At 40.8% G+C, this 24,631-nt stretch overlaps 1 protein-coding gene across 2 annotated transcripts in view; it reads right to left on the bottom strand.

The window, feature by feature from the left end:
• dscamb (Down syndrome cell adhesion molecule b) overlaps positions 1–20,448 on the bottom strand; it is a 137,590-nt gene extending 117,142 nt beyond the window's left edge. For both annotated transcript variants that reach the window (XM_064975000.1, XM_064975001.1), the window contains exons 1-3: positions 19,684–20,448; positions 601–918; positions 348–494 (exon numbers count right to left, since the gene is read on the bottom strand). In XM_064975000.1, the coding sequence (XP_064831072.1) occupies positions 348–494; positions 601–918; positions 19,684–19,726 (508 nt within the window). In that variant the 5' untranslated portion in view covers positions 19,727–20,448. The remainder of the gene's footprint in view (positions 1–347; positions 495–600; positions 919–19,683) is intronic.
• Positions 20,449–24,631: the final 4,183 nt, after the last annotated feature.

Raw genomic sequence — 24,631 nt, 5'->3', positions numbered from 1 at the left:
CTGGTTAATGGTCTAACAGGAGAGTTGTCGTTTAATATACAATATCAACCTGTTTAATGAATGGTCCCAATCGAGGGTGGTGGGATCAACATGACAGACAGACATTAGCCTGGCTATTGCTGTAGGTAGACAGGATTCCATGGAGCTCCAGTAAAGGTTGACTGAGACCACAAGCAGGTAAGTCACAGAGAGACAGAGAACAGTGGCCCAAGCACACAGAGCAGAGCAGGGAAGGCTAGCTACACCTACGAATCATTCCATTGAACGTGTAATCCAATAGCTGATTTGAAGAGTCCAAGCAAAGAATTGAACAAAATTCTGACCAAGATACACGAATGTTGTCTTACCTGAGGATAGTGAGACTGTGTCTTTCTCCCACGATACGACAGTGACGTAAGCCTCCACGGAGGCCGGGATAATGCACTTGAAGACCGCTACATTGCCTCTCATGGCTTTCTGGTCCTCCACCCGGACCGTGTAGGGTTCCCGAAATACTGAGGATAGCAAGAGGGGTGGCATTTGGCAAAGGCAAATTAATACATACAAGAAGAAATTAAGGAATGACAACAAAAACAGCTACTATTTAAAATAAACACTTACCGGCCTTAATGTGGACATCTTGGCTTCTTATTTTCCCTGAAGGATTTTCAGCTGTGCAATAGTAGGTATTGTCATGGATCAGCTTACTAAAGCTGGAGGGGAGGAAGTTAAAGATCTGGAGGGTGCCATTGGGGTGCACGTGGCGGATCCCGGGCACATCGTAGATCTCCTCTCCGGTGGCCAGGTACCAGCGCAGAGAGGCGGGGGGCACCCCTGCAGCGGGACAGGGCACCAGGGTCCCTGTGGTGCTGGCAAACACTACCTCTTGCAGAGATGCATTGACAAAATATAAGCTGGAACGTAGATCTTCACTAAAAACTGCAAGAGAGGAGAACAAAGAGTACAAAAACATTAGATGACAAGACAACTGACTTGAATGGGTATACTACAGGAGTAGGATCTTAATTTGATCACATTTTTGTTGCTGATAGTTTTCCTGCTGAGAAAATGCAGATGAGCTTCAATGATTTATATAAATTCACTGAAAACCATGTGTACTAACCTTGGAATTCATAGCACACGGTTATATTAACAGTATTACACTTGTGACTAATCTTTCAAATCCTGTTGCTGCAGGATTATTTTGCTGCGACAATACTCGTCAAATTAAGATCCATATGTATGTTTACTTCTAAATACATCAAGACAGTAGTTGTTTACTTGACCATGATGAAACAAATGAATTCTTTGTTATGGACCTGGGCCCAGATTCACAAAACACTTCTTATGCAAAAACTTAAGAAGCTGCTTAAGAAAAAAGATAAGAAGTTGATCAAATCATTTGTAAGTGCTATTCCTCAACAATATCTTAAGATTTTATGATTTTCTTACGAACTCCTCAAATATCTTCTTACATGTCTTCTTAAGATGTTTGTTGATTGGAAATTGATTTACCTAGCTATCGAACTAGCAATGGCAATCATGTTAGCAAATTTCCAACAGAGATTACTGTTCTAAAATATGTTCTTGGGTTTAAAATAATAAATACTGAAACTTTCAGATAAAGTTTGTGAGTAAAGGCCTCCCGGGTGGTGCAGTGGTCTGAGGGGGGTGGGATCAACATGACAGACAGACATTAGCCTGGCTATTGCTGTAGGTAGACAGGATTCCATGGAGCTCCAGTAAAGGTTGACTGAGACCACAAGCAGGTAAGTCACAGAGAGACAGAACAGTGGCCCAAGCACACAGAGCAGAGCAGGGAAGGCTTCCCATTCAGAAATGTTGGGATCCATAGCACTGTCTGTGCAACTTTTTGCCTAAGGTGAAACATAAGAAACAAAAACCTTTTTGAGGAATAGCAACTTTGCTTAACTTTCTTCTTAAATCTATAGTTAACTGGCCCTGAAGTGAGGCCATTTGCTCATACACAGCATTGAACATATATGCTGCTTTGGTTGAGCAGGGGAGCAACAAGCGGGAAAGGAGTGTTGATGATGTAAAAGTGTGTGTCGTTATGTAGCTCCCTTGAAAGGGAGAGAAACACGAAGTGGGAACAATTAGCATCAGTTGGCTGGCTCAGTGCTAATCGTTAGGTGGTTGATTTCTGAGTGGTGTATAAACTGAGTGTACAAAACATTCTGAACACCTGCTCTTTCATGACATATTGATGTCACTTGTGAAATCCACTTCAATCAGTGTAGATGAAGGGGAGGATACATGTTAAATAAGTATTTTAAGCCTTGAGACAATTGAGGCAATTGAGGCATGAATTGTGTATGTGTGCCATACAGAGGGTGACTGGGCAAGACAAAATAATAATATATGGCAAGATTTATTTACCTTTGAACTGGGTATGGTAGTAGGTGCCAGGGCTGCTGGGTTTTTCATGCTCAAAAGTTTCCCATGTGTATAAAGAATGGTCCACCACCCAAAGGATATCCAGCCAATTTGACACAACTGTGAAAAGCATTGGAGTCAACATGGGCCAGCATCCCTGTGGGATGCGACTCAATATTAGGAAGGTGTTCTTAATGTTTTGTACACTCAGTGTATCATTTCTCCTGGCTGAGCATGGCCCTGTGCCTGCTGCCTGCCTCTGGATCTCTGTCTGGTGTCAGAGTCAGTGCCTAGCAGTAAATGGCTTACCAGTGACAGCTATCTAGGCCTCCCTGTGGATAAAACATTTTAGCACTTCATAAATTTCGAACAAGGTTTCAAATCGCAATGGTTTCCACCCTCTCTCTGCTCCAGGGGCTTTGACCCGCAAAGAGATACACTCAAACACACAACCATGCACGCACACACACACAAATAAAAAATGAAAACGAAACGGGCAAAAAATTGTGTAAGTAGGCTACCAATTCAAATTTTACTAATTATGTGGGAATCCAGTGTCCATAGCTTGGTTTCCATCCAATAGCGCCAGATTTTCAGGTTGATATTCTAAAATCTGCATAAAGAAAATGTGCATTTTCTCACCAGTGTTGTGTTCGCAACAAACAAACTTGTTGAGGATACAAATCAATGCGATGACAAGTAGTGCACACAAAATGTACTTTTTGGCTTAAGTTTTCATGTCCCTAATAAAAATAAAAAGTTCAATGTGTTTCTGTCGCATTTGCAACTCTACTGATAGTTTTGTCACAAATGTGGCTACTCTGGTCTTGGTACGTTCTCTCTAGTCAACAGCTCTCAGATACAGTGTGGACAGGCTGTGCAGGTAGGCTAGTCTACATGATGATATTATTATGGATAAGAGCAAGATTTTTGGGGGGGGTCAAACGGCAGTCAAGCATTGATCATCATGCCATGACCCTCGATATGAAAGGAGCATAAACCTCAGCACCATGAACTTTCACCACTCTGTGAAATTTATCACAACTTATTTAATATGTATCCTAAGAAACTGCATGGTTTTCCGAGTCGTAGTGGAAGGACCACACGCCACATCCTCGTATGACTCCAAGTTTACTTTGATATCATGATTATTATATCAACATCTGTGCACAAATGTATTTCCACCGCCATTTCTCGCATAATACATGTTACAGACACCAAAAGATCCCAACATGTAGAAAGAACTAATTATCTGTCAGCACTTATACATTTGTATCGAAACTTCCATATTGATCTACCCTGATTTGAGAGTCTGTTCAGTCCAGAAGTAAGTTGGGATCAAATGGTAGCCACTCTGACTTATCAATTGACCCCATTTACTGTAGAAGGCATTAACGAAAACAACGAACTGGGAGAAAACACAATCCTGTATAACCTGTGGCTCATCCATAACTGTATTTCTATGGCAGAGTCGGCCTGAGAGAATCCCTGGCTGTGACTGAGCTCATTTCTTAGTAGGTGATGAAGGCGCTAGCTGAGCATTAGCCTCCTCAGATAGATCAATCTGTCAATGGCAGTCGTACACACAGAGGACAGACGATAGGGATGACTCATGACGCACACCCACACATGCTTTCACAAACACTTAGGGGTATCCTGAGTCTAGCTGCGTGACGCCCATGACTTCCAACAGAGAGGGCTACCCAGGACACTGATTTCTCTCTCTCTCTATCCCTCCCTCTATCTCTGATTGATTCTAGCTTGTTTCTGTGGTACTAGCATCTGCAACATAGCTCCAGGAAGGTTTGAATGTTGTCTATGATGGACCTAGGCTTATCCATTTGTAACACAGTTAATTATGTTTCCACTTGCCACTGCAGAAATGTGTGTTTAATGTTTATCTATTCTAATTGGTTGGTTTAAGTCAGATGTCAATAAGTGGTAATGTCATTGGCTACGCTTGCAGAAAGGGGGAGATTGGAAACGTCAATTCTTGCCAGTCTGATTTTGACATGCAAGCTGTAGGTCACGTTCTGAAATACTGTAATCTATTTCCATATTTACAATGTGTACATTTCCTAATATAATATACACACACCCATGCACATACATATGTGTACGGTACCTGTTAGATATTGGGGGCATCCTGGGATGTGCTTTTCTATGTTATTGTTGTAAGAGTGAGTTAGCTAGCATGCTGGGATGCACTTTTCTATGTTATTGTTGAAAGAGTGAGTTAGCTAGCATGCTGGGATGCACTTTTCTATGTTATTGTTGAAAGAGTGAGTTAGCTAGCATGCTGGGATGCACTTTTCTATGTTATTGTTGAAAGAGTGAGTTAGCTAGCATGCTGGGATGCACTTTTCTATGTTATTGTTGAAAGAGTGAGTTAGCTAGCATGCTGGGATGCACTTTTCTATGTTATTGTTGAAAGAGTGAGTTAGCTCGCATGCTCTTATTGTAATGGTCACATTAGCTCTCTGCTAATTCACAGTTATTTCCATGCTAACAGATGAATCATGAATCTACAGCCATCAACATATTGTTGTCCTACACATTTAATGTGCATCCTTGTGTCTATTGTCAGAATAAACACCAATCACCTGGGACAACTGGCTTGAGTTTCTTTAAAAACACAACGCAGGAGAGTTACGAAGTACAAACACACCTGTTACACATTGAAGCCCATCATGATTTGCCCAATAACAAATAAATAACATTGATTGAGAGAAAAAAAAGACTTGTTTTATCAAGGTTGTGCCTGTTTAAATCTTTTAAAATGAAGTGAAAGTCGTATTGCTACGTGTGGGTGTGTAGCTGCTTTAAAGACTCAATTGAAAAGAATACATCAAAGTCATATAAAATTGTCATTCATTCCCTTTTGCAGCTGGGGCTGAAGTAGAACCCTTCCTTGTGGCATATTGATAATACAGCCTCAGACATGAGTGAAAGATCAAAACCAACCTGTAGGTGTGCCAAGTCATTTTAATGAAAAATCCTCTGAAATCATCAATGTGTAGGTGTCTTAAATAATTAATCAATAATTGGTGGTGATGTTCATATTTTAGAAACATTAAAATCTCTATTGCATTGATAAAACGTAAGATATGTTGAATATAATATTTGACGGCTTTCTAAAATTCTCTGTCTCAAACATTTCAGTGTTACAGATCTTTGGCGGTTTATCAAGAGCAATCTGAGCCAATTGCTGAGAATGAAAACAGATGCAGCACCCATTAGATTTATAACACTAGCGACACAAGAAGTCCTTTATAGTCATTTCATACAGAAAAAAACCCTGTCCAATACAATTCCCAAACAACAAAACGTTCTATTAAATTTGACTCATAAGTGTTCCACAGGGATACTGGCCCATTCAGGGATACTGGCCCATTCAGGGATACTGGCCCCTTCATCTACACTGATAGAAGTGGACTTAACAAGTGAAATCAATAAGGGATCATAGGTTCCACCTGGTCACTCTATGTCATGGAAAGAGCACGTGTTCATAATGTTTTGCACATGCAGTCTATACACTGAAAGCAGAAAATGCCACAATAGTAAATGCCTGGAGAGAAGTACATCAAAGGAGTGTGACATTTTGAAAAGCTTGTATTCTGCGAGAGTACTGAAAAGAAATGGGAATACGACAGTGGGCTCAGTATGGCATATTTCACATCCGTCATACTTCCTCTATTCTACTGAGCCTTATTTACTTTATGTTCATTTTCTTATATATTATTATTTCTTATTGTTGTTACATTGTCAAGAAGGAACGGGCAAGTAAGCATATACCATGTATACCATGTGTATCCTGAACATATGACTAATTAAACTTGAAACTCATAAAAGCAACTCAATTTAGCACTGTGTAGTCATAACAAAGATTGTTTTGATAAGACCAACTGCAGAGAAGTCAAAGGTCCTTGTGGATTTAATCATACCATGTCACTGCACTGCTACACCCATTCCTAACGGAGCAGCTCTACATGAGTTACTCTACAAAGGGTTCATCCAACCTCCTCGGAACTTCCTCAGAGGCCCCACTAAGGGTCATGCTTCTCATGCCCGAACAACTTCTCTCAAACCTAACCACTTACTAAATAACCACAGAGGTCATTTGTAATTGCCATAATTTTTCATGGGCCAAACCATAAAGACGAAAGAAGTGACACTGTTCAATAATGTATTATATCCATCTATAATTAACCAAGCTTTGTTTCTATCAGCAAAGCTGGAGGGAGAAGAAAAAAGACAAGGCCACTTCATTGCCACTGTCTTTTTCAGTGAGAAGGGGGGAGGATTCCAGTTGGGAATATAAATCAGGAACATTTTATACACACAAACATATCCCCGAACAGATTTACATTTCCTAGATTTGTAAATGTTGTAGATGTTAGATAGCCCAGAGATGGGCATCCAACCATGAAAAACAAACAAGGAGAATGTTTATGCCAGAGGCAAATGATGCCTGGTGTTAAGTCCACATATCTAGCAACTACTGTACTGTAGCTACATGCACCTGGGAATATTCTCAGTATACAATTACTGTGAATGCTTGTTTAATTCCTAAGCAACTGAACAGAGCAGTGCATGAAATAATGAATGTATATGTACAGAGAATGATATCTTAATCATTCCATTCAATAAGTGGTATCATAGCACTAGATTGGTAAAATAAAACAATACTGCTAATATGAAAACATCTAATGAAAACCATCATTGAGCAGTAAATCTGAAAGTGTACCACTTGAGAGTAACAACAATCATTTGTAATCTATTATATTATCCATTTACTTCCATATTGAAATGATGCCAATTAGCATCAATATTCCATAGCACCAAATGGCTCCTCTCTCATTTTAATATGAAAATAACTCTCAATCACGCTGTCATTATGCAACTGCTGTGTTGCGATTGGACGAACATCAAGATGGAATATTTTTGGATGGAAGGCTGAGCATGATTATTATCTGCACACAAAACAGCCCCTTATATTAACAGTGTGGGAAAAAAACATAACAGTGTGGGAAAAAACATTTACATAACACATTTACCATGAAAATGAACATAAATATGAATATTCACACTTTGAGTGAAGCTGATCAATCAAAGGCAGTAGAATTCATCAGCTGACAGGCAGGTGTAATCAGCCATCATAGAGGGCTTTCAGGACTACCGAGGCGCTTCGTTTAATTCAACGTGTAATCGATGCTGATGGGACAAACACCAACATGTATGCATGCTTTAACCTCTTACTGCCTCTTTCTTTAATGAATACAGCCACATGTACAGTTTATGTCGTGCATTTGCTTGGATGTTTACTGTTTAAATTGTGCTTCATCCATGGGTGCTATTCCATATTTTACCATCGTTTTATCATGCGCTCATCTGACAGACAGACATCGAGAGCAGAAAAAGAGACAGAGAAAATATGGAAATCCAGAGAGACTGAGAGGGTGGATTGATCAACTGGGTCCAAGTATTTTATAGGCCACCCATGTCACGTCTGGTGAGCCAGTGGCCTGTCGTCAGGGCTGCCAGTGGGCATAGGCACACGGGGCAGAGTGGGGCGGGGCGGGCAGCTGCTGCACTGTGACAGGCTCTGTCAGCCAGGAACCCTTGGTAATTAAAGCGGCCCTCTGTGCTATGCCTGGGGGGTGGCCTGGGACCAGGAGCAGAGACAGGAGACAGGGGAAGAAAGGAAACAGGGTAGGGGGCAATGAGGGGGTTATCCAATGTGAGTAAGCATTCTCCTCTTTCTACCCAGAGGCTATACACAGGGCTTGTACAGGAACTTGCCAAATGACAGTCTCCCAATTTGCTTTCATGAATATTAACCAGGACATGACAGAAGGGGCCGTTGTCTGCTCTGCTCACGGGTGATATGCAAAGACAAATCCATTGTATGATGTCAGAGGAGTAGGATATGGTAAAGCGTAGCCCCATGGTGTACCTCTAGATCTAGTTTTATTTTCATGCGTTAAACGGGTGAGAGTGGATGTCTCATTAATAGAGGAGGCAGCAGCAGCATATCTCAGTAGGGAGAATGTCAGCGCTCCAGACGTTGATGTCTGAATTATGCTGCTGATGAACTAACAGGAGGGAGAGAATCTGATGGGGGATTACAGTATATACCAAACTATAGCAGCTCCCTCTGCTGCTACTACAGCTGAATAAAAAGTACCAGGGTAAAAATAAGACTGTTTTGTTGCGCAATATGAACACTAGAGGGTGGAGAAAGAGTTTATTTCAAATCAAATCAAATTTTATTAGTCACATGCGCCAAATACAACAGGTGTAGGTTACAGTGAAATGCTTACTTACAAGCCCCTAACCAACAATGTAGTTTAAATAATAATAATAATAATAATACGAATAAGAAAAATGAATAAAAGTAACAAGTAATTAAAGAGCAGCAGTAAAATAACAATAGCGAGACTATATACAGGGGGGTACTGGTACAGAGTCACTGGTTAGTCGAGGTAATTGAGATAATATGTACATGTAGGTAGAGTTATTAAAGTGACTATGCATAGATAATAAACAGAGAGTAAGTAGCACTGGTGTAAAGAGAAGGGGGGGGGCAATGCAAATAGTCTGGGTAGCCATTTGATTAGATGTTCAGGAGTCTTATGGCATGGGGGTAGAAGCTGTTTAGGAGCCTCTTGGACCTCGAGTTGGCGCTCCGGTACCGCTTGCCATGCGGTAGCAGAGAGAACAGTCTATGACTAGGGTGGCTGGAGTCTTTGACAATTTTTAGGGCCTTCCTCTAACACCGCCTGGTATAGAGGTCCTGAATGTCAGGAAGCTTTGCCCCAGTGATGTACTGGGCCGTACGCACTACCCTCTGTAGTGCCTTGCAGTCGGAGGCCGAGCAGTAGCCATACCAGGCAGTGACGCAACCAGTCATGATGCTTTTGAGGATCTGACAACCCATGCCAAATCTTTTCAGTCTCCTGAGGGGGAATAGGTTTTGTCGTGCCCTCATCACGACTGTCTTGGTGTGTTAGGACCATTCTAGTTTGTTGTTGATGTGGACACCAAGGAACTTGAAGCTCTCAACCTGTTCCACTACAGCCCCGTCGATGAGAATGAAGGCTTGCACGGTCCTCTTTTGCTGTAGTCTACAGGCATTAACCGAGCAAACACTTTTGTATATTCAATCAAATGGATGGAAGAAAACAATTGTTGTTACAACTACTCTTATGGGAATACCAAGTTCTTAAAATTGCTCAATGATTGTCCTCCTCAGTGCCCAGACTTTTCTAGGTTGATTCAATATATCTGTGCCAATGAGGGAATACTAAGGTTTTTTTGCAAATTTCTCAAGAAATTTCGAGTGCAGCATTTTCTTCATATTGGTTGGACTTTCCACAAACAAATTAACAGAAATTAAAACAACATGATGTATTTATGGCAAGCTGGAGCTAATCCCCTTGTCAAAGCCTGTGAGCGGCAGAGGGGAGAGCAAGGGGAAGTCAATGTGTGTAGACTAAACTAAACCACTGCTTAAACCTACAGGGATAATGCCAAGATGCTAGACCATCTTGAATTAATGACATCCAAGTAGACCAATGCTGGGTGGCAACATTTTAGATGAGAAGGACATGGTCACACTGGACTGCTGAATAAAGAAAGAGCTGTGAACCTTTTGAGTATAGTATGCTGAATCTTTCTTATATCCTTTGGCGGATTCCTTTGTACCAGAAATGGTACTGTACAACCAGTTGAAGACAGCGTGATTATGGTGGCCCAGAGGGTGATTGTGTATGGTGTGCTGCACAGGTTTTTTGCGATTTCTAATGGTCACATCCATATTGATCAGGCCACACCTCGCCACACCGACCAAACGGGATCAAACACACACTACATAACCAAAGGTATGTGGACACCTACTTGTCAAACAGCTCATTCCAAATGCATGGGCATTAATATGGAGTTGGTCCCCCCTTTGCTGCTATAATAACATCCACTCTTCTGGGAAGGCTTTCCACTTGTTTCACTCTTGGAACATTGCTTCCAGGACTTGCTTCCATTCAGCCTGATGTTGGGCGATTAGGCCTGGCTCACAGTTGTCTTACCAATTCATCCCAAAGGTGTTCGATGGGGTTGAGGTCAGGACTCTGTGCAGGCCAGTCAAGTCCTTCCACACCGATCGCGACAAACCATTTCTGTATGGACCTCACTTTGTGCACTGGGGTATTGTCATGCTGAAACAGGAAAGGGCCTTCCCCAAACTCTTGCAACAAAGTTGGAAGCACAGAATCATCTAGAATGTCATTGTATGCTGTATAGTTAATATTTCCCTTCACTGGGACTAAGGGGCCTAGCCCGAACCATGAAAAACAGCCCTAGACCATTATTTCTCCTTCACCAAAGAGTTGGCACGATGCATTGGGGCAGGTAGTGCCTCCCTGGCATCCGCCAAACCCAGATTTGTTCATTGGACTGCCAGGTGAAGCGTGATTCATCACTCCAGAGAATGCGTTTCCACTGCTCCAGAGTCCAATGGCGGCAAGCTTTACACCACTACAGCCGACGTTTGCGCATGATGATCTTAGACAAACGGTCTCCCGAGTGGCGCAGTGGTCAAAGGCACTGCATCTCAGTTCTAGAGGCGTCACTATAGACTCTGGTTTGAATCCAGGCTGTATCACAAACAGCCGTGATTGGGAGTCCCGTTAGGGCGGTGCCTAATTGGCCCAGCGTCGTCTTGCCTATTTAAATAAAGGTTAAATAAATAAAAGACTTGTGTGCAGCTGCTCAGCCATGAAACCCATTTCATGAAGCTCCTGTCGAACAGTCATTCTCCTGACGTGGCTTCCAGAGGCTGTTTGAAACTTGGCAGTGAGTGCTGCAGCTGAGGACAGACTATTTTACCGCTCTACGCGGTTCAGTACTTGGCGGTCCCGTTCTTTGAGCTTGTTTGGCCTTTGAGCTTGTGTGGCTGAGCTGTTGTTGCTCCTAGAAGTTTCCACTAACGGCACTTACAGTTGACTGGGGCAGCTCTAGCAGGGCAGAAATTTGACGAACTGACTTGTTGGAAAGGTGGCACACAATGACGGTGCCACATTGAAAGTCACTGAGCTCTTCAGTAAGGCCATTCTAATACCAATGTTTGTCTATGGAGATTGCATGGCTGCATGGTTGAAATAGCCAAATCCGCAAATCTGAAGGGGTGTCAACATACATTTGTACATATAGTGTACCTCAAAGGCTGTTAAAGAACGCAGCATTTTGGGGAAATGTGTCGTTCTGTACAAACCCTCACGTAACGTAGCAAGCGTTAAACTGAACTGAACACACCCCATGTCAAGAAGAGCACATGGGCTCAACAGTATTTTGACAGACAACCCTGCTTAGCTTCCTCACACAAAGTTAGAGTAATTAAGTTTATTACATACTGTTGATAGTGCAGTTTGAGGGTTATTTAGATGGTGGATGGATGGATGACTGTCTATATAGACAAACACTGGAAGGAGACAGATTACACATCTGCAGAATTAATGATGGACTGACCACAGTTACTGCCATCCATGAACTCAACTACTTCCTGTTCTCCTCCAACAATTAACCTAAATCTGACCAATCAGAATAGAACAAAGCAGTTGCTAGGTAGATAAGCAATTACTGTTACAATTCTAAACAATTGATTCTCCACTTTTTAGAACTACACAACGCTGACTTTGAAAATAACAATATCTCTCAGAAAATAAATGATACACTATTGATAATATTAGCAGTTACTCAAATAGTATTTTGTAATGGGTCGCCATCTTACAACACGACAGGTCTGGCCGTGAGGTGTTTCTTGTTGGTCAGAAATTATCAGCCTCACATACTGGGGATAGCATGTACTGGTCAACACTCCGTATTATGTCACCAAACAGTAAGGTGCAGGGACATCAATGATGTTGTCATGCATATATACATAATTGCCAACCTGCACGCTCGCTATGGGAACAGGATCTTCCAGAGTGGTGGCAAATGTAGACATACTACAGTGTAGAGGAGAAATTCTAGCGAAAATTAAAATAGGTGTACAGGTGATGCCCAGGTGATCATAAATCATGTAGCAAATTTAAAATATGTTGCAAACGCCCCATTTATTGTTAGTCAATGATGTAACACTAATTGAGTAACCAACAGAAGTGATGTTATCAAATATTGTTGTTAATTCCATTGATCCACATTCCAATGTTGTCAAAGAGAATTTAGTCATGAACAGCTGGCGTTGTGAAGTGTGTCAGTGCTAATGTCACAACAGCTGGCTCCTGTCATCTTATTAGCTGCACCATAACCAGGGCCCTTTAAATATGCTATGTGCCACACTCACTTACATACTCCAGACCTATTTGACAATCTTTATAAGCATATTAAACATTTATCACATCCAATCCGTAAAGCAAACATATGTATTTAACACTAAGGAGCACAGCATGTGTTCCCTAAAGAACCCCACAGCCAACCTGCCCCCTCCTCTCTCTTCTCAGTCACTACCCTTGCTTTCTTTGTTATCCCCCTTCCTCACTACACACCATCCCTCCAAAAAATGTAATGTTCCTTCTCTCCTCTAGGGTTGTCCCTTTCTCCTGTGTGTTCGCCGTGTGACAGGGAACGTTAGCTCTGTAAAGCCAGCCAGCCAGCCAAGCAGAAGCAAATGTATTCAGAGCATTTAGTACTCCGGATTAATCGAATTATAATTTAATCATCTGATCAAACAGCAATTAGCATAATCACTTCTGGGGAAAGGCTGATAGAGAGCGGGAAAGCAACACATAATAAAGCTCAGGCTAGCAACACTCTAATGAGACATTTGCCAACATTCCCAAAGTTACTGATTCCTGGGGACTCTTTAAATATGATCCACCTCTTTTTAAAGGTGCAACTCTGCATATTAAAACATCAAATTGGTGACGGATCCAAATTCATTTGAATGCAGGCTCATTCATACACTGTGGTTTCTGTCTCTTTCTCTTTCTCTGCATTCTGAAATCAGATATGAAGTTTGAATATTGTGAACACAAACAGTATTTGCATCTTACAGAATGACTGATTGAGAAGTTTAGCTGTGATAAGGACATAGATTCAACACGAAGAAAGGTAAAAGAGTGTAGATCAATAAGACAAAGGGAAGCAGATAGAATGTGAGCAACCTGCCAAGCTCAAAGAGATCCAGACACACACTGTGAGAGTCACCAAGGTAATCCATCCATACAGTACAAGAGCAAACATGTGCATTGGGCATATAGGGATCAATCCAGTTCATTCCCATGGCTGTGTAGTTCAAAGCATGAGCATTTGGGTACTAGATTAAGTGACCGATTAGTTCTGTCCCTCAAAAATGATATGTGATCTTTGTGACTTTGTGACTTTGTGAATAGTTATCGTTACTCTTTGTATATTTATTCTTCATGCTGTTACTTTTCTATTATTTCTCTTTTCTCTCTGCAATGTTGGAAAGGGCCTGTAAGTAAGCATTTCACTGTTAGTCTACATCTGTTGATTACAAAGCATGTGACAAACACAATTTGATTTGATTAGCCACATCAACCACTCTTCCAACATCTGTCCTGTTCACTGAACTCTTATGAGTTCCACTACATCATACTTGAGCTCTATAGACACACCACGCATATATAGTAGTCCTAATCGAACACACAGTATGTGCATTAGACATAGGTAGAATGTTAGTGCATGTATTTATTTTGTCAGTGTTCTCTAAAAACTGCTTTAGTCTCATTGTTCCTTCACCATGCCACTTTTCTAAGTGCTCAGCCTTTTAAAATAACATTACATAAAATAACATGTCATGTCTTTGCCCGGTTGATCAAACACGTAAATCTGTGTGAGTTTTTTCCCCCAGCCGATGCTAAACAGTATAGTTAACATATTAATGTGAAAGACATTTACATGGTGCTCATGCAATTATATTGTTCTGATTCAGCAGAATCCTTAAGGATACAGAGTCTGATTTGTAATTAGATTTGACATTCAGTGAAACATACCACCACCCCTGTGAGTCTCTCATGCCCCATTACTAATTAGACTGCAAGACTGTTGCTGAACATCTTTAGTAGGCATCTTCATTATGCAGTCAGAATGTGTGAACTGGGAGATCCATTACTACACATCAGGGTCTCCATCATCAGACATTACCATTAGTAACAGTTCCTCAGGAATAACAACAACGCAACCATTCACACTTTTCACCAGCAAACACCCTCTCAAAGGGGAACTACTCTAGAGAACAATTGACCTTAAACAAGTGCTGAATTCATGTTTGAACTGAACTCACATCTACTTCTCAGATATGTATCTATCAATGCATACAGAGCGACTATATTTTATTGCCTTACTATACACATTTTCATAGGTAGGTCAACCGTGCTGCTCGGATACCTAGTTGACTGTTGGGTCATTCCATTTGATTTCAATCACTTTTTGAACGCACCCCATTTGATTTGAAATGAACTTTTTATACATTTTTGCCCATGGTAGAAGTGTTCATACCCCACCCAACCTTGAGACCCTCATATCTTCATCACTGGAAAAGATAAACAGTTCAGTTTGCTATAATTTCCCCTCCGGTCCCCTGTAACTATTCCCCAGTTCGTTTCTGTACATGTGAATGTGTTCTCAGTCAACTTACCTGGTAAAATAAGGGTTCAATAAATACAATTACAAACAAGATTGTCAAACTGTTATATAATGTCTTGGGAAAAAATGTTTTCAACTTTTAACCTTTTACATCAGTAATGTAGTTTAGACCCTATTTTACATCCTCTGAGGTGTCTCTGTTGTGTCCGCCATCGGTTGAGACACAGCATACTCTAGAGTGTGGGTGTCATGTTTTGGCTGAAATTTTTTTTTCCCAGACATTGTAAAATAGTTTGACAACTGTTTGTAAGCTTCTAAAAATGATCTGCACATCTGTCTCATAAATGTTACGTAATTCAAGTTGGAAAATTCACTTTCTCACCACTTCTACCATGGGCAAATATGGATTGAACATTTTGTTCAAATGAAAAGCAGTGCGGTCAAAAGGTGATTGAAATCAAATGGAACAACCCTGTTCCCAGACTGGAAATAGGTTTAAACAAATAATACTGATTTAGATTTAGATCTAAGTCCTCCTCAATTGCCAGCATGAGGCCACTGCTACCAAAAGACGGTAAGTCTTAAAGATCTTTAAATAGATATGGAGGATTCAAGGGCATACGTCTTACAAGAGGAGCACCTCACTATACTGGAACAGATGGATCTCTAAATCAGTGCCCTGCCTTAATTGCCCCCAGCATATTAACTCCCCTGAAACACAGGTTCCTCCTCTCAGCCAAGTTAAGTCAAATCAATCTGCCCCCAGTCTCCATTGCATTTTACTTCTCAGGGTCCTAATGTGTTGTCATGCTAACTGGGCGGGCTAAGTGATGTTGGCAGCTATCTAAATGCCCTACGAGGACTATCTTTTCTGAAAAGGATTTTGTACATAATCATCCCTCGACAATGAGAAAGAAGGGCATTTTGATTGAGATAGATATGTGTACATGAGAAGTGTACATGACCTATTTACCTTAGTGTAAGACAAAATAAGGTATAGGCCATCTCGAACGGCCTTGCTCAGGTCTGTCTCTCAATCACTGTGCTGAAATCTATGGTTTACACCTCAGACAAAACAGTCATTCGCCTCTGTTCAGAATTGCCATTGCTATGAACATTCTCAAGCAGCCCTCCGCCATAGTGGTGCCCAAAAAGGTGCCCAGTCATTCTGAACGGAGGTGAATGACTGTTTTGTCTAAATTACACTATAGTGGCCTGGAAATACATTGACATTGCAAATATTTAGTAGTAAACAACTTCGCCATGATTATCATGTTGTCATTTTTCTTTAGACAGATGGCAATGTCATCATTAGCTAAGCAAAGTTGGTAAAGAAAAATAGCTAGTAATGCTAACGTTAGTTGGCTAAAAATCCGGTGCTCTCCCCTCAATCTTAGTTAGCTAGCTAGCATTATACGACATTTAAAGTCAATCTAACAAAGGGTTTTCCTACAAATTATTTGGCACCTTTTGAAATGTCATTGTATTTCCAAGCCACTGTAATGCACTTCTGATTAAATCTTCATTGACAATGCATTGAGCAGAATGCTCAGTCGGGCATCCGTCCTGAAGTGAATGTTCAAAACAATTGTGACAAAACATGCAACACATGAATAATGGCCCTGTGTGAGCTGCCTCGCCGGATAATGTATTTAAAAACAGAATTGGAGCTTGGATTGGTTTTGCCTTAAGGCATCTTTTAGAGGGCAAAATCCTCAGCCATCTAAACATAACTATTATAGCCTACTTTATCTCTTAATTACATTTCAATTTGAATAAAAATTATAAAAGGTAACCCACAGTACACAAAATAAATACATTTTTTTATTTCCATATTGCATTATTAATTCATGTTTTATAAATGCTTTAATGGTTCAAAATAAAATCACAATATCTTAGGATAATATGTATAAATGGAGTTAATATGAGAGCACAATGTCTAAATCAGCCAGAATAAAAATTAAAAGAAGGCTTATAAATATCATACCTGTAGAATGTTGTATTTGGAGGCTAATTACAACAGAGAAAACTAATCTACTGGCCCAGTTCCCTCAAAAATTTTATATTTTAGCTGTATCTTTTATTGTGCAATTCAGGTATAATTCCCTCAATTATCATCATGCCAGAATATGCCAAATAAGGGCACAGGAAGTGGCTGGGCCCTTATCAAGCAATTCTCGGTCACCCACCCAGTGTATAGCCTTATTTAGTCAAACTCACACTTTCTTGACACCCATAATGGAGGTTTCCATAGAGACAGGCCAGTGAACATGTGATAGACCTGTAGATTTAGGAATTAGAATACGAATTTGGTATTTAGAATAGAAATTTAATAGGATGTCCATAGACAAACCTAACTCTAAAAAGCAACAATTAACTACAAGGTTGTTCATTCTGCCATTGTCAGCTCAGCTCAGTCAATACAGACCTCATCATTATCATGATAATCGCTATCTTCAGAAATCCAACCACAGAATACAATGAAATACAGTGCAGCAAAATAAAACAAGATTCCAGCTCCAATTGCATTCTATACCCATCGTCCAAAAAGGCATAACATAGATAACAATAGAACAACACAGAAGGGTGAAGCCATTTCCAAATAATAAAATACATGTTTGCATGTACCCTCTATTCTATTCTTATATTAGGATGCCAATATAAGGCTTCTGAAACTATATATGGATCCAGCCTGTCCTGACAGTTTATCGAATGTCACGGCACAATTATAATGATTAATCACGAATCCTTATTGTTATTTTACGAGTGAGGGAGATACCATTCTATGTGGAGGAGAGATGGAATAGCCTAACCTGGATGTCAATAAGCAGCTGACTGAGAATAGCCTTACAAGGGAAAAAGGGAAGATAGTCAAATATGTATAATTTAAGATGATTTTGGGGGGAGGGGAGTGAAACAAGTAACTAGAAAGGAACCACTGATTTTCTTGTCAAGTGGGTTGAGTTCACCTTGTCACATCTGCGTTGGAATACAATGAATGTCCCTCAATGTGCTACAATGGGTTAATCCCAAACCACCAATGCCCCCTTTTTGCCTGATGCGGTAAATTCAGCGACCCTCTACGACATAACCACAACCAGAGGTTCTACCCTGTTTACTTAAAATATCTGCAACGCCCCCAACTTGTCAGCTTGTACAGTTTGTAAGAAGATATATTTTCTTTCCGTTTCCCCCCTTCTTCAACCTCTGTGTTTTCTCAGTCTCCATCTCCCCCTTTCCATACACACCCAGCCTTTTCATAACCCCCTTATATCCAGTAAATAATAGTTTATTTGATCCTGTGTAAGTAATACATTGTATACATTTACTGCTTTCACCGATCAGCTTCACATTGCAGATTCATAGATTTATGAAAGCACACACAGTACACAAACACACACACACGCACGCACGCACGCACGCACGCACGCACTCACACACACACACACACACACACACACACACACACACACACACACACACACACACACACACACACACACACACACACACACACACACACACACACCCACCCACCCACCCACCCACCCACGCACGCACGCACACACACACACACACACACACACACACACACACACACACACACACATGCCTTTTAAGTGAATGCATAGAGAAAGTCTTTCTATCATTTATTGGTCCTTTTAATCTTTAGGTTGCAAATCAATATGAATTGATCACATGAAAGGAGACAGTATGATTCTGTGTGTAATATTCTATAATATCATTGTTTTTTATTTCTGTTACATGATACATGGACTGCAAGCTCTTTCAAATCTATTTACCAGCATTATCTCAATAAGAAATTACAACAACAACAAAAATATTTGTCTGCAGTGTCTACAGGGGTGCCTTTCCATTTTGCATCATTATCAGGTTCTGGTGGCTTACATTTTCTTATCTCCTTTGTACACAATTATTGTTTCTTTACAAGTCTTCATTTGGCTACACACCTGTGAAACGGGCTAGAAATGTATCGCATTGTTTAATGAAAACTTTACTGAAAACTAATGCATTTATTCAAAATCAATGTACTATGTTAATCTAATATCATACATCTCTAAGGATAGAGTAAAATTATAGGCTACATGATCAAGCTTTTACAAGTGTCTAATATCCTTTCGAATTTGAATACCTTACATTGAACTTGAAAATATACCACCCTAAATAAATAGCTTGGATGGGGGAGGGGAAGGGGGTGAAACCAAATTTCCAGTATATAAAATACGTCAGTCATTATTGAGGCCCATGCTACTACTGACTGACATAGCCGACCGGCATAAACATCCAGGCATGTAAAAAATGATTAAATTCGATGTAGTAATTGCCACTGACAACAATTAAGGTTTTAACCTTAAGGTCACGTCTACTTTAGCAAGCCTCTCACGAACATACATTTATTTCCTCAGCAATCAATGAAAAATGCAATTGAAGAATGAAGGCATCATAAAAAATATTTTCATTGTCTTAACACAATTTCTGTGAATCTATCAAATATTGACCAATGATGTGGCGTATAGTTAAAATAGATTAAAGCACATTTCACTCCCGTTCCTCTCTCCCTAGCACTGTTGGCAACCATAAAATGTGTAACACAGGTGACCTCCACCCCCCTCATCTACTTTACATTCCTCACTGAATTACTGACATAACTAATGAACATTAAAATTAGCAAATTAAACTTACCATTTAAGATGCTCTGGAAAAAGATAACAGCCAATATCCACATGCCCTGCTCCGTTCAATCCCCCCAAGCTATGCTTTCTCGTCTTCCTCCGCACACTTTGACAGCTGCTTTCCTATAATGATGTTTTGTGTGGCAGGTGTAATGTTAAACATTTGCTACTAGCTTGTAGTAACCAGTCCAACTCTCTGCTGATAATAATGTCTTTACCGTCTCCTCCTTTTTTTCTCTATAACGCCCTCCCTGGTGCTCTTCCTCTCCCCTTTTCAGACCCCTCTCTGAGCTTGGAGGATATGTGCCTCTCTGATTGTCTTGGTTAAACCTGTGATATCCGACTCTACGCAGCTCTACGCTGGCCCTCCGTGCATTGCTACTTTCCCTGCTCTTCAAAGGGATGCTCGAGAGGGCTACAGTGCTCGCCTGCAGCCCAGGTGTGATGCTGAGTCAGGGTAGTGGCACGCGGGCAACCGTAGGTACTAAAATAAATCTCCGGGTGTGAAACCGGGACACCTAAACAATAACGATGTGGAATCCACAAAAACGCATCTTAAAACGAAAACTGAAAAATAAAATCAGGTTTGAAATCAAAATGTGAGAAATAAAATAAGTTAAAATAAAGAGTCAATGTTCAGTTCAATAAGAATGAAAACCGGATGAGCTGAAGTCAGACCATCTTCACCACCTCTCTCCGTCCAGCAAGAGGCAAGCACGCGCATCTTCCCACTGCCCTTTTAATCGCATTGGTCCATGCGCTAACCCTCGCTGCCTCAGAGCACTACAGAATAACCCTCTCTCCTGCCTTTGCAGCCGCTTTAATTCCTCATTGCCTTAAAGGAGCAGAGGCGATAGATAGCCAGTCCTCCTAGGCGCTAGGTGAGAGCATTTACAGTAAGGAGGGGGATTTTGCAGTTAAAGAAGGCACACCTGAAGAGCCGGTTAACAAGGAGAACATTTTACGCACCAGTGTTATACAGGCACAGATGGCGTGCGTAAATAAATGTTACTTTTATTAAGGTAAACTAGGAACATGACTAGAAACGTATTTTCTATACAGGAGAGGTACACAGGATTACGCCTTCAAAATGTTCTTGACTCGAGGTTCTTGAGTTTTTTAAATTTTATGTTTGTGGGAAATAATTTTCTAAAAAATATTATTTTTATATGGAGTTGAAATTAATCATACACACATCTAGCATTAGGTTGGTAAAATGCATGTAAAATATGTCATGATATCTTTGTGAAACAAATGGAAAAAATACTTTTTTCAAAATGTTTCTTTACTCTATTACATTTTGGCATTTTGTTGAAATAGTCTATCATTCAATATTTAATTCTAACATCAACAATTATTACCACAATTGTTTTATGGGGAATTCTAACTGGATTTGGTGCATTGACCAGCCTCTGGTCCTTTCCCCACCCAGCCTCTGCCCAGGAGCAGGCCCTGTCTGATAAGCTTCCAAAACCATCAGACCTGCCCAAGAGGCCATTCACTGCAAACAGAGGACCTGTCTGTCAGCATCTGTCTGCAGCCACACATTCAGTACCAGCCCCTATGTCACGACTTCTGCCGAAGTCGATGCCTCTCCTTGTTCGGGCGGTGTTCGGCGGTCGACGTCGCTTGTCTTCTAGCCATCGTCGATCCATTTTTCATTTTCCATTTGTTTTGTCTCATTTTCCCACACACCTGGTTCTCATTTCCCTCATTATGTGTTGTGTATTTAACCCTCTGTTCCCCCCATGTCTTTGTGTGGTATTGTTTATTGTAAGTGCACATTTTGTTTGACTGGTGCACGTCGGGTTATTGTACCCATACTTTGTATTTTTTATGCCATTGGTTTTACTATTAAACTACTCCGACTATGATCAAGTTCTGCTCTACTGTGTCTGACTTCCCTGCCACCAGATACGCACCCCTTACACCCTATCCCTCTCCAGGCATATAGCCTGCTAAATTAAATGTATGTACAGTTGAAGTCAGAAGTTTACATACACTTAGGTTGGAATCATTAAAACTAGTTTTTCAACCACTCCACAAATTTCTTCCAAAACTATAGTTTTGGCGAATCGGTTACGACATCTACTTTGTGCAATTGACAAAAGTAATTTCTCCAAAAATGGTTTACAGACAGATTATTTCACTTACAATTCATTATACCACAATTCCAGTGGGTCAGAAGTTTACATACACTAAGTTGACTGTGCCTTTAAACAGCTTGGAAATTTCCAGAAAATTATGTCATGGCTTTAGAAGCATCCGATAGGCTAATTGACATAATTTGAGTCAATTGGAGGTGTACCTGTGGATGTATTTCAAGGCCTACCTTCAAACTCAGTGCTTCCTTGCTTGACATCATGGGAAAATCAAAAGAAATCAGCCAAGACCCCAGAAAAAAAATTGTCGACCTCCACAAGTCTGGTTCATCCTTGGGAGCAATTTCCAAATGCCTGAAGGTACCACATTCATCTGTACAAACAATAGTATGCAAGTATAAACACCATGGGACCACGCAGCCGTCATACCGCTCAGGAAGGAGATGCGTTCTGTCTCCTTGAGATGAGCGTACTTTGGTGCGATAAGTGCAAATCAATCCCAGAACAACAGCAAAGGACCTTGTGAAGATGCTGGAGGAAGCAGGTACAAAAGTATCTATAGCCACAGGAAAACGAGTCCTATGTTGACATAACCTGAAAGGCCACTTAGCAAGGAAGAAGCCATTGCTCCAAAACCGACATTAAAAAGCCAGACTACGGTTTGCAGCTGCACATGGGGACAAAGATCGTACTTTTTGGAGAAATGTCCTCTGGTCTGATGAAAGAAAAATATAAATGTTTGGCTATAATGACCTTCGTTATGTTTGGAGGAAAAAGGGGGAGGCTTGCAAGTTGAAGAACACCATCCCAACCGTGAAGCACGGTGGTGGCAGCATCATGTTGTGGGGGTGCTTTGCTGCAGGAGGGACTGGTGTACTTCACAAAATAGATGGCATTATGAGGGAGGAAAATTACGTGGATATGTTGAAGCAACATATCAAGACATCAGTCAGGAAGTTAAAGCTTGGTCGCAAATTGGTCTTAGAAAGGACAATGACCCCAAGCATACTTCCAAAGTTGTGGAAAAATGGCTTCAGGACAACAAAGTCAAGGTATTGGAGTGGCCATCACAAAGCCCTAACCTCAAACCTATATAAAATATGTGGGCAGAACTGAAAAAGTGTGTGCGAGCAAGGAAGCCTATAAACCTGACTCGATTACACCAGCTCTGTCAGGAGGAATGGGCCAAAATTCACCCAACTTATTGTGGGAAGCTTGTGGGAGGCTACCCAAAACTTTTGACCCAAGTTAAACAATTTAAAGGCAATGCTACCAAATATTAATTGAGTGTATGTAAACTTCTGACCCACTGGGAATGTGATGAAAGAAATAAAAGCTGAAATAAATCATTCTCTCTACTAACATTCTGACATTTAATTTTTTTTTAAATAAAGTGGTGATCCTATCTGACCTAAGTCAGGGAATTTTTACTCTGATTAAATGTCAGGAATTGTGAAGAACTGAGTTTAAATGTATTTGGCAAAGGTGTATGTAAACGTCCGACTTGAACTGTACCTCTGTCATTGAGCTGCTTTGTCCATTATTGTTCTGTATTATGTCCTGTTTCATGAGGACCCCATGAAGAGTAAATGCTGCTTTTGTAACAGCTAATGGGGATCCTAATAAAATCCTAGCTACTGAAAAGGAGCAGGATACGTTAAGTTGGACATTGTTGAATAATTGACTTAAAATCAGGGATTTTAAAAGGATGAATGCGGGTCAGATTTTCTGTTGATAGTTTTTATCTCTGTCTCTCAACTTGGTGAGGAGGACGGTGCTGTAGGAGGACGTGTCCTCTTCCTGGTTGGAAGTGCAGTCTCTCTCATTCGCTCACAACACACTGTTCCAGCATCTCTCGTCAACAGCATTCCTTTGTTCAGTAACAGCTACTTACACTAGACTGTTCTCGAGACGAAAGAAGAGATTTAATCCAATTAAAATGGTCTAGCTTTCATTTAATTTGGTACACTATTTATTTTTTTTATCATATGAGCACTCCATTAAAGTGAGATCAGGGAAGGATAGGAAGAGGAGTTAGGCCTGTGGGTCAACATACCTGCAGGCCACTTACATTGGATTTAGAATAGTCTGCTCTAGTATGGAACTATGTGCATGTGTTTGTAAGCTTGTTCATTTGTAGTAGCACAATTGACCCAGCCCCAAGGAAAAGGAATGTAGCTTTGTGAGGCTGCCTGTTCAGTGGCTTTGGCTGTTTACTGGTGCTTATTGCTGATGTGATGTCCGAGACAGAGATGGCCTGTGGATGCGACCTCTGTTTCCTACAGATGACGAGAAGCAATCCTGTTAGTAGACCACTTGAGGGGCTCGTCTACTCCAGCTCCTTCTCATTATCAACCAGGCTGCTCAATGGGCCTGCCATGGCTGCTCTGCACTCTCCAAGCTGAGGGGATGGACATGGAATTATGATGCATTATACATAAAGCATCCAGCGCCATGCCAAAAACTAAAAACAGGATTTCTTTTTAACCTGTTAATGATGCCGGTTGTTAATCTAGCAATAGTTGTTTTTTCTGCTACATACAGTAGTTTAGACAGGGGATGGACAGAGTAGAGGCGGAGTCTGGTCGCTTTATTAGACGGAAGCCACTCCTGAGAAAAAGGCACATGACAGCACACCTGGAGTTTGCAAAAAGGCACATGACAGCACACCTGGAGTTTGCAAAAAGGCACATGACAGCACACCTGGAGTTTGCAAAAAGGCACTTGAAAGACCCAGAGCATAAGGCAAAAGAGTATGTGGTCTGATGAGACAAAAACAATGAATGGAGCCAAATACAGGAAGATCCTTGATGAGAACCTGCTTCTGAGTGCAAACAACCTGAGACTGAGGGGTAA

The sequence above is a fragment of the Oncorhynchus masou genome, chromosome 9 (assembly GCF_036934945.1).
Source record: "Oncorhynchus masou masou isolate Uvic2021 chromosome 9, UVic_Omas_1.1, whole genome shotgun sequence".
NCBI classification, from domain to species: domain Eukaryota; kingdom Metazoa; phylum Chordata; class Actinopteri; order Salmoniformes; family Salmonidae; genus Oncorhynchus; species Oncorhynchus masou.
Note: the sequence above shows the minus strand (reverse complement) of the source record. Positions and strands in the feature narration are given on the sequence as shown.